Below are 11,810 nucleotides of genomic sequence, written 5' to 3' on the forward strand. Positions count from 1 at the left end.
ACCATAAAACAATTTGATTGCAGTCAGTTTCATCCAAGGTCTATTCAAAAGAGAATGTGTTTTCAGTTTTAAAACAAAATTTAAGATACTTATTTTTGTTTTAGTATCAAAGTTATCTTGATGTCTATTTAATTGGTAGTCAGTAAAGTGTCTTAAACACTTAAATGTTGCTTGATAGGACAATTGAGAAAGTGCACTTGTATATATTTCATTGTACATTACATTGCACTTTTTTTTGTTTCATCAACAATATAAAACAATTGTGTTTTAATTTGAATTTTAGTAGTTATGACTTATAGAAGTTAAGGCTATAAGTACAGTTAACTCTTAAATGACTTAAGTTTGAACTATGGAAACCTTATTGTGCTTCTTAAATCCTTGAATTCTCTTTTGGAAATGTCTAAAGTTCAATGCTTGTATTGTAATTAATTTCACAAACTATTATAAAATTTGTGAAATAATGGGCTTTATTTTTTTGCCAGTCAATATTTTGTGAAATTAGACCAAAAAAATTTTTTTTAATAAGAGAGAATTCAAATGACTTTGATATTAATAGTCCAAGTATTTAATACAAAAATACAAGTTATGTATGTAAGGATTATATAAGTCTAAGTTGCCAAAATAGTTAAACCAAATGATTGCTGGATTATATTGGATGGTTATAATGTTGCTAATTATTAAGTCAAATAGAGGTTTACTAGTTAATTAAAAGTAATTTGGCATAAAAGAATTTTATTATAGCCTGATGTAATCCAGCAATCATTAAAAATTGGGTTATTAGATGTTTCTAAAAAAATTGAAATTTTTAAAATTTGTCTGGAGCAAAAAAATTTTTCAAACTTCTGATCTTGTAGTCTTTTTGAGGATAAACTGTGCTTATAGTTGAACTTTTATTATGAACTGTTAAAAAAAAATTAGAATTAAATAGTAATCAGATGTGCAAAATTCTGATTTTAAGGTTTTTCTAACTTTGGAGATGTCTTACAACCTTTACCTGCTGTTTCTGGTGCCAAAATTTCTGGAACATCTGATGCCAAAACATCACATCCAGCTACAAGTAGTTTAATCAAAGGAGATTTAGATTCCAGTTTGGCTAGTTTAGCCCAGAATTTAGATATTAATGGTCCAACACAATCACTGAAAAGGTTTGTTAATTTGAGTTTTTCATTAAAATAGTGTTAATTCTTGAATTATCAATGTGTAACCTTTTCAAAGCATGCAGATTGTGTATTATCTAACATTTTATCATACTATTTGAATTTTGATAAATGCACAAAAATGAATAAACCTATTAAATTTAATTCTTAGTGTACAGTACATTCAGGTAAATTCATTCATATGATTGCATTTTTAATTGTAATTTAGATTAGGAAACATAATTCCTACATAATTTCTTAAAATGTTTTCTTTATTAGAATATTATATAATGTCCTGAAAAAGGAATAGACAAAAATTAATGATTAGGAAATGGTTATCAGTTGTGATATCACAAACTAAATTTTTCATCTAAAGAATTTGATTAAATTTTTACTTTAAGACACAGCTTTCTAATCTTTCTAAACTTTATCTTTTATTTTAGTATTTATTATCGAAAGTATTTGTCTTAAAGTTACACATCTCAAATTTTTATTAGTACTATTTGAGAAATTTTATTTAAAAAGACCTGTTGTAATTACAATTCATCATTAACAACTTGAGGATAGCAATTTATTTTTCTGACCTTTTAGTAAAATTTTGACCTCCTTAGGAAGTCCTTCGTCATTTTATAGAATTGATGTTTCCCAAATGTTTCCTTTTTTTTTTTATAAAAGCCTTAACAAAAATTTAACTTTGTTCTTTGCTGGTCACTTGCAGTCCCCATTCAGCAAAGGTTGTAAGTGAACTTCATAGATTTCTGCAGGGCCATATGCATTTTTATGAAATTGCAGGCTTAAGCTTAAGTACAAACTGCCAGTATACTAAGTACTAAAATTTATGCTAATGTTGCACAAACTAATATAGTTATCATTTTTTTATAGGTGAAGTTTAGCTTGAATGTTCATCATGGATATCAACATTTAATTAATAATAGCAGCAAAATAGCCAGATATAAGTCTGCAATCATTTGGCTTTAATGAACATCAGCTTAATTTGGATTGCATAATACAGGGCAGAAAACAGGAAAACTGTTGCTAAAGCCCCAGGGATGACATAAGGCCTCCTGGACTAAAGATTGTTCATTTTCTGGTTTAGACAATAGTGAGCTTTTAAAATTTGGATTTTTTTTCCCTCTATCAGATTGACAAGGTTTTCATTTGTCTTTAGCATTTACATATTTAAACTGAAGTTCAGTTATTCAGTTTTTAAATTAATTTAATGCTCAAATATTTCAAGAATTGAGTTACTTGTCACTTGAGGCTTTATTTTACTATCTGTGGTAACTATTTTGTATTATAATTGACTTTAGCATTAATTTTGAAATAGTTTAATCACAAGATAAAAATTACTTTGCTATATTTATATATATTTACTTATAACAAATTGATATGAAATAGAAAATTATTTCAATAATACTTTTGAAAAGTGAACTTTTGATTTGATCTTAAAAATTTGATTATTAATTTATGCGAAAAACATTGACTCTTCAGTTAAATATCTGAAATATCCACAAATGCTTTTAGTTTGATTTTATATAAAGTAAATTTTCTTAATGCAAAATTACTAAAATTTGATTTTCTCAATATGAAAATTGATGCTAATTTTAATGTGTAGATTTTTGAAAGATGTTTAATTCAGCATTGTTTTTACAGAATTGGGCATTATTCAGATGTCAAGTTTTAAACAGTGTAAGGACTGAATTCACAGATATTACTAAAATTGGTCATAAGATATGGCAATGCTTGATTCATTTAGTGTGTTATTAATCAGCATTTTTTTAGGGCAGTCTATCTCGAAATAGTGTAAATTGGCGACCAGTAGCCTAAAAAGAAAGGTCAGTCGCCAAGAAAGAGTGTAGTCTGGAACACGAGATAAATAAATGGTGGTCCCTTTTTGGGCGGACTGTCTTCAGAATACCTAATGATATAATTGCCATTCAGTAGAAAATTTACAAATAGTAAAAACTGTTTATTCTCCTCATTGGTAGAACTCTCATATTAAATCAATATCATTATTTAGCCATTGATGATAGTGTTTAAACTTTTAATAAGCTAATCTTTTAGATAAAGTAATTTTAATTTTATTGAGCAGCACTGAATGTTTATACATAATAAGTGTGCACACTGTTCCATTGGATACTCATGTTTTTATGCACTTTAATCTATCAAACTTATATGTATATAAACTAATTGAAAACTGCTGCTGCAAAAGCAATTTAAAGTAGTAATTTTTTTATTTTTGTACTTTAATAAAAATACAATAAAAAAATATTTTTAGTTATAATCACTGAAATGCTAAAACCAGGAGGAATAAAACTTCCATTGGCTATAACCAATAAGAAATTAGTGATAATATTTCCACACATAGTTGATACAACATACTAATTAATAGTTACTTCATTGATAGCGATATAATAATTTAAGTTAGCTTTTGTGAATTGTATCTATGACATTGTTAAATTGTCACTAAATGTTAACAGGATTGTATAGTAACAATGACACTTGTAAATCCAGTTCTAGTTTTGAATTTTCTTATAAAATGAAAATATTGACATTTTGAATTGTTAAACTCAATAGTTAAAATAGTTCATTATTATTAATTTTTTAATAAAATTTCAGGTCAACAGGCCATCAATGGGGAGCTGTTAGACCTGGACAAGCTAAACCTGTAGTCACTACACCTAATACATGGGCTCCTGCAGGCCCACCAACTTCTAATGTAGGTGGCTGGGGATCTCCACAACATACGTTTCAAGCAGTGGTAAGTGGATTTTACTTAATGTTAGAACATTATTTTGTAACGACTTTTTCATTAAATTCAAATGGAAATAAATTTATTTTAATTTATTGAGTGCCACACAATAAAACACATACATACACACAATAAAACACATACATACACACAATAAAACACATACACAGGTACTACTGTATAAAGCAAACGTCTGGCCGTCAGGCATTTGTATTAGGATGTAAATATCTAGATGTAAAAGTAATATTAAATATCCAATAATGCCCTCCAAGCTGGGGATAATGTTGCTGCCCTTGTAGTTGATAGCTGTTTCTATTGGCCATGTAAATTACCAGGTACTTAAGTAGAGGAGGCTCCCATGTGTGGTGAATAAACTGTGCACTATCAATGTTCACCTGCACATTCATGTCCAAGATGTATGTGGCTAAAGCCATAGTAGTTTGCCTTTTATTAATTGAAATGTTCTTGCAGATACTGTATTAATAGACGTATTGTAGGTGTTGACCATCTATTGTCCCAAAGTGGTATGAAGTATACTTCCAGGAACATCTTATTGTGAGGGTCTTTGGTTTCTAAGAAGCATATAGATAGTGGAGTTCCTTCTGTAGGCCAACAAAATTGTCGTCTCCTGCCACTTCTCTGTATGTAGACATCATGGTCTTGTTATACTGCACAATCTTGAATTTATGTTCTGCCTTTCCCATATTTTAGTCTTGTTCCTCATATTTTCTCACTAAAGTTACTATCTAGATGGTACCTGTGCTGGATAGCCAGCTGTTTTATGTACCACAATTCATTAGTTCTCTTTTTGAAAGAAGTATGTGAATGTTGTTTTTACTAAGGCTCTAAAAGCCACTACTTTATATTAGAAGGGACCATATGAGGAGGATGGAATAAAAATTGAATTGTATGTGGGTTTGAAGTACACAGATATGTAAATTATACCATCCTGTATGCATATGTTGATATCCAGGAAATGTGCAACAGATGTATGATGATGATTCATGTGTAAATGGAGGCCAAACAGATTGTTGTTGAAAGAATCCAGAAAAAACCTTGTTTGGTTTATGATGCCAAATAATTAGGTCATCAATATATCTGGAATATAGGATATCATGCATGAATATAGGAAGATGAAAGTACCTGATTTTTCCGGTTGCCTGACAATTCAGTCTCTCTCAAAGGGGGCTTCCCATAGCCACTCTGCACTGCAGGTAAGCCACTTCCTTAAACTGGAAGGAAGAGTAATGGCAAGTTAAGTTGATTAATATTAGCATAGAAGTTGCCATCTTTGCCTATATGATTAAAAAGAAAGTCATAGTACACACAAGCAAAGTTCTATTTTGGTTGACAGCTGCATTGATTCAAAACCATAGTGATGTACGTGTAATTTACATCACTATGATTAAACCATAATGTTCATTCAATGTGAAGGTTGTGTGGCGTTCTTAATGCCTTTATGGTAGTTCTCCAATTTGTGATGTATCAATTAAGAATTTTTTTAGTTTTGTTGACAATGCTGACGTGTCCAACTGGATGTAGTTGATATCCAGGTATATGCACCTTGGCAAAGGCAAAAATTTTCAAAATAGAAAGCACCAGTATGGAGGCATAGCTCATTTTTAAGGCTCTTGCTAAAGGTGTCCTAGTGAAACACTAGTGTTGTGTAGCTTCCAGAAATAGGTGCAATTGTGCATTTTATTTCGGTGATGTAATTAAGTGCCTTTTTTTTTTTTATGTTGCTCTACATGAGGACTAGGTCCTTAGATTTATCTGCCTTGTATAGGACTATATCCTTATTGGCCATCCACTTTCTGAACAGTAATTTTGTAAGTGTTTTAAGTTCTTATGTTATAACCTGAAGATGGTTGATCAAAATGGACAAAAAAATATTTCTCATTAAAATACTCTGGATTAAAGATGTCTGAGATTGTAATATTAATTGAATCCAGTTTATTCACTTATAAACATTTCTGAAAAGTTTTGTTTCCTACAGGGTTCTGCACCAAATCAGTGGGGTTCTGGTGGGATGATGGCTGGCCCATTCCCACAACAGCCTGCTGCTGCAGGAATGGGACCTCAACAACATTTTGGAGCGGTAAGTTCTGGTAATTTTAAACTTAATTTCAACATGAAATGTCATATGCTAAACTTTAATGTTTGTTTTTAATAAATACTGATTTGCATTATCTATAACTGAGGGGGTTAATGGAACTTCCCCCTCATTTATAAATTTTCATAACTCCAAAAAAGTTAAATTTTGAATTTGTGTATTACCAATCCATTTTATAAAACTTCCATAGTTCAGTTGCATGCCACAGATTATGTACCTACATTAATGTAGGTACATAATGTACTTTGTACATTAATAAAATGTTGCATATTAAAGTACTGGTGAATTGAAACACAAATCCTACTTTTTGTTGAATTGTTAGAAATTTTTAAACAATTCTGAAGACAAATTTTCAAAGGATGAGCATTTTTAATACAAAATTGATCATGTATAAACCAGGAATGGACAATTTTTCCCAAAGACCACATGGACATCTATAAAATATCAGATTGCAAGTGAGAGAGATAATATAAATTTTTTTAAACAAATTTTATTTTCAAATATATTCTTACATGATTCTGTGTGCCAACTTTTCACATTTGTTAAAGTAGCAAATGAAAATATTATTTATTCGTGTTACTAGTTAGTCTAAATTTTAATTAACGAAGGCATAACGGCAAATAGTTTTATTAGTTAAGATCTATGCAGTTCTCCACAATTCTGTAGTTTGTAGTCAGGATTCAGATTGCTTGTACTGATTATGTATTTAACTTACTTTTCATTAATAAAATTACAAAATTTGTGAAGTCTGTGGGTTGCACAAAATGATACTTCATATGTTGTCTGTGACATATCCAGAAAGTTCACACTTTAAATTATGCACTAACCGATGATGAATCTGAATGCAGCTTGCACAACACTCTAGCAGCAAGTTTTATGTACTATCCTGTAGAAAGCAGTTTGTTTTATTTTTATTTATGTTCGTCTGTGTAAACACATGTAGACTTATGCATTTTGTGATTTTTCTTTCAGTAAGTAAAAGTGAGTGAAGAGCTTCTGGGATGAGCTAGGTCTGATGAAAATTTCATGAAAAACATCACTGGGGGTGAGACATGGGTTACTGAATATAACATGGAAACAAAATGTCCATCAGAGTGGGTGGAAAAATCTTCACTGTGATCCAAAAAGCATGACAAGTTGGGTTGAATATGAAGATCTTGCTCACTGTCTTGTTCAATTCTGAATATCTGGAGGTGATGAAATGTCTTTGTGAAGCAGTGAGGATGAAAAAATGGACTGCTTGGAAAGAACATCATGACAATGCACCCACACATCACTGCTGATAACAATTTTTGGCCAAGAACTTGGCTGACCCCCCTCGATTTGTTCTCCGGAACAAAGCTAAAATAATAATGCAGAAGAAGAAATCACAAAATATGCAGCACATCTACAAGGCTATGTTGAAGGAGTAAGCAATTAATTTCAAGGATGTTAACATAATTCTGGGAGTGAAACTGCTGACTAGCACTAATGACCAACATTTACTGATGTATTTTGGTTTATTTTAGTGTAGTTTTTTATTGTATGTTTTTATTTTATTTATGGAATTAGTTTTGATAATAATATGAGCTTTTAAAAAAGTTCTAAAAAATGGTTAAGCTCTTGTTCTTATTAGAATGTTTTTCTTGATTGTTAAAAATGATAAAAAATGTTAGTTATATACTGCATCAAATGGTATTTGAGTATTTTATAAAAGTACAGTTTAGAAAGGAATAAATATTTAAGTTTTGACTTAAGACCATATATGGGGGAAATCCTATAACAGGTGGCGAACCTATGGTGCACATGACATCTCCCAATGTGACACTTTGGACATCTGACACACAACATATGAGAGTGGTTTCTCACCTGGTTTTTTATCAATCAGCTTTTTTACATGTACTCTAAAGCATAGTTGTTCAAAGTCTAAAACTCTGGCTCACATAAACATTTTTAAAGACAAGTATGCTCACTATATGGCACATGGACATAAAGGTTTGCCATCTCTGCTTTATACTGTACCTGATATCTATAGATAGATAGCATGACTTAGTTAACACAATTTGACTGAGGTTTTACTGTAAGATTTGATAACCACAATTGGTATTTAATTGAATTATATTTATGCTTATATTTATAGTTGAAATTAGACTTCTGATAATGTTCTATTTTAACAGATGCCTGGTATGCGTCCAATGGCCCCATCTGGTATGGGAAATGTTAATATGATGGGAGGTATGGGTATGAATGTAACTACTCAACAACCAATGACTCAACAAACTCCTATGTATGGTGTACATCGTCCTGTTGCCCCAAGTAGCACAACTTCATCTATAAATGATCCTTTTGGAGCTCTGTGAAGGTAATTACAGAAGAAACTAGAAATATCTGCTATAGATTTCTTTAAAAATGTGTTATCTTTCAGATGATTTCACAACATTCCCTTCAGAGGAATCTAAAGAATGAAATTTTTGTGAACCCATGAACTTTGATGAACTCTGCCTTTTTCTGAATAGCAGCATCAGTAGAAAAATGTTGATGAAAAATCAAAATCAGTGCCACTTACCAGTCAGCTCATAGGAGAGTTGTCATTGTATTAGACATTGGATAGAAAATTGGACAGATCTGTGAAATTTAATATAGGACATCAGAATAAGTTCAGAAAGTACTGGCACTAGCTTTTGTTGAATTATATTGCTGTGATCCCATTTGCACTGCTTACCTTATTAGCTAGATATGCAAATCTTGTGCTGTAAAATTGTAAAATCTGCTGACAGTATCTTTAGTCATTTGTTCACTTTAAAAATGTTGTCATTCGTGTCCCTTTCTGAGCAAGATGTCCTTCATACAGCTGGCATCCTAATAACCTTCTATTCTTGATTTGAGTGAACTTAATGTAATACTAGCTACATCAGCTGGGAACAGTGAAATAGTCTCAATTCCGTTTTGGGTGGAACTTGGGTATATTTTTTTCTTTTTGGGGTATGGAAGATGATGATAAACTGATTTGAAAAATCAGGTTATAGGAGAACTTCATATAAACTTCAATGGAAGTTTCTTGCTATTCCTGCTTATAACTAATGACCATGTTGTATTGTGATTGTGGCTCTGATCACTAAAAATTACTCAATAGTTAATTTGTAAAATTTAACATTACTATTTTTTTGAATCATGTACAAAGCAATGTGCATTTAAATTTTTTTTCATGCCATTTATTTGTTATAATATCCTAATGAAATGGCTAGCACAAATGTTCGTTCTTACAGCAGGAGGCCAATTATTCAGTTATAAAGTAGCTAAATTACATTCCAAAATTGTTAGTTGGCCATGTTGAGCATAAATTCTTGGATTAACACTGTGTTGTTTATTATTTAAGTTAATCTAAGAGCAATACAATCTGTACTATTTACAAATTCTGTATTCTTATTGCAGTGATTTACCACTGATGATGTAACCAAGCCTTGTCTGAAACGGTGTCACAAGCACTGTGTCCCAGATCACAATAAAAGCTGTTCTGTCAGAGTATTAATTTTACAATTACAGAATGATTAGACACATTAAAAATATTTTGAGATTTTCTAAACATTGCTTTGTTTTTTCAAATGTTAAATACATAGTTTGTTTTTTACTAGCAATAAATTTAGTCAATAAATAATGCTTGTTCACACTAGCTAATTTCTGTAATATTACATTAGAAAATATTGATACTTCACTTCAGTATTACTATATATTGCTGCTGTTATCTCAAATGTTGAAGATTTGAACTTTACAAATCTTTAATATAATTCAGATAACTGTAGTTAAATTACTTTTCAAAACAGTAGCAAAACCAACAAATTAAAATAATATTTTGATTAAATATAGAAAATTTACACCAAGTATATGGGTATAAGAAAACTTCAGTCATAAGTAGCCAGTAAAGTATCTATAAGACTGCATGAATTCAGGTAAGATAGAATATTGACTACAAAAAATTATATTTAAAATAACACACTAGTTTTTTAATAATTCAAATGCAACCTGAATTTTGTTAAAACTCCAGTTTTTATTCAATGACATGTTATCAGATTTGTGATGACTTCAGTGATGTAAACACTACAGAATGTAATTTTGTATCATACACTAGTCTTTGTGCATTATTTATTGACTTGTATTTTACGGTAACTATATATTATCTATATAATTATAAATTTTATTTCAATTTTTTTTTGAGGAAAAAGTTAATTTAAAAAATTGACCAAGATTTTTGGAACTCTGTACTATATTCTGTTGTTTTCCTTGACAAAGCACTATAATTTCATGCATGTAACTTGCAGGTTGTTTTATGAAGTAAATCTGAAAGTTTTTCCAGCAGTTGGCATATTATACGCAAGAAATTAGGATAATCTTCCACAATTAAGATTTTGCATTATCAAAACTAAAACTTGTTTTTGATTGAGATGCAACTAAATCATATTAAAGGCATGAATGACACTATTTTCAATATTTTTCAAACTTTTTTAATCTATATATATAATCGAGACGAGTTGATAATAATAATAAGAGCAGAGCCCAAACGGTTAGGAGTTGGAAGCTGAAATTTCGTACACAGTTAGGGTACGTCACGAAAACGCACACTAAGAAGAGATTTTTTGAAATGCCCCCCTGGGGAAGAGGGACAGGATTAAGCTTAACACTTCCATCAACAATAGAAGTGTTAAGTAACAATGGAAGTGTCAACAATGGACGTGTTACATAACAATGGACATTTTAAGAGAAAGTGCAGTTGGTTTTCGTTTTTGCAGGAAATTGAAGATATTTTTAGACCCATGTAAAAATTCTAATTAGTCTGGAAATGGGGGATCAAATTTTTGCATTCTGTGAAAACGGGTAAGGTTGACTATAACGTAATAATCTTTGCTATCGTTACTTTTGCCCGAGCAACGCTGGGCCCACCTGCTAGTAGTAATATAAACGTTTAAAACAGACTAGTCTTTATATACTGTGTGATTATTTTTATTTAATGCCATAATAAACAAGGTTTTGTTAAAATTGAGCAAATTTTTTAAAACTGGCTTCACTAGCTGTGAATACTAAGCAGAGAATACAGCTTGATTAAGACAACTTTTCAAATGAGTAAAAAATACATTATTTGGTAAAAGTGTCATTTTGTTAATAAAGATGAATCCTGCAAGACTTGTACCAATTGATCCTGAGTGTTGAAAATTATCACACACCTGGAAGAGAAGTTTACAGAAGAAATGTAATTTTTAGTTTGTTCACACAAATAGCAAATGGGCAAAAACCACAATGTAAACCCAACAAGAGGGGAACCAAAACTTTGATCTTCCATTCTCCCAAAATATCAACTCAACATTTTGTACTTTACTAGCATTGTCAATCATTGCACAATCCATTGTCAGTTAATGACATTTTGATGTTAGATTCAAATTTTTCTCATTCTAAACACTAGTGATAACCACTCTTGTAAGAAACTTATTTTTATTTGCCTTTCATAACTTTTTATAAATTCAATTCTTTTACAAAATAGTTTTGTAGATAAGCAGGGCCTCCAAGAGGGGAAGGTAGATTTTTCTCCAGTCTCAAAGAAATTTTAGGGTACTGTACTTGTTCTTATTCCTTTAAAAACTTATTTTTAGTAACAAAAATGTCTTAAGACTGCTTATATAGAATGTATTTATTTAATTTATTCAAGAGGTCTGATCTGTTAGATAAAAGTTCTGTAGCCCTGTAGATAAGCAAATACTGTAGATAATGAATCATGGACAATAATGAATATCAGAAATAGAAAATTCAATTCCATATCAATTTGATATAACCATCTATCAAT

At 30.5% G+C, this 11,810-nt stretch overlaps 1 protein-coding gene across 13 annotated transcripts in view; it reads left to right on the forward strand.

Annotated features, from left to right (window-relative positions):
- LOC111624041 (phosphatidylinositol-binding clathrin assembly protein LAP-like) overlaps positions 1–9,505 on the forward strand; it is a 106,782-nt gene extending 97,277 nt beyond the window's left edge. For all 13 annotated transcript variants that reach the window (XM_023366820.1, XM_023366816.1, XM_023366813.1 and 10 more), the window contains 5 exons: positions 959–1,145; positions 3,756–3,897; positions 5,885–5,986; positions 8,158–8,342; positions 8,406–9,505. In XM_023366820.1, coding sequence (XP_023222588.1) covers positions 959–1,145; positions 3,756–3,897; positions 5,885–5,986; positions 8,158–8,340 — 614 coding nt within the window. In that variant the 3' untranslated portion in view covers positions 8,341–8,342; positions 8,406–9,505. The remainder of the gene's footprint in view (positions 1–958; positions 1,146–3,755; positions 3,898–5,884; positions 5,987–8,157; positions 8,343–8,405) is intronic.
- The last annotated feature ends 2,305 nt before the right edge of the window (positions 9,506–11,810 follow it).

This window comes from Centruroides sculpturatus, unplaced genomic scaffold, assembly GCF_000671375.1.
Source record: "Centruroides sculpturatus isolate CEXI.00-Female unplaced genomic scaffold, Cexi_2.0 scaffold192, whole genome shotgun sequence".
NCBI classification, from domain to species: Eukaryota; Metazoa; Arthropoda; class Arachnida; order Scorpiones; family Buthidae; genus Centruroides; species Centruroides sculpturatus.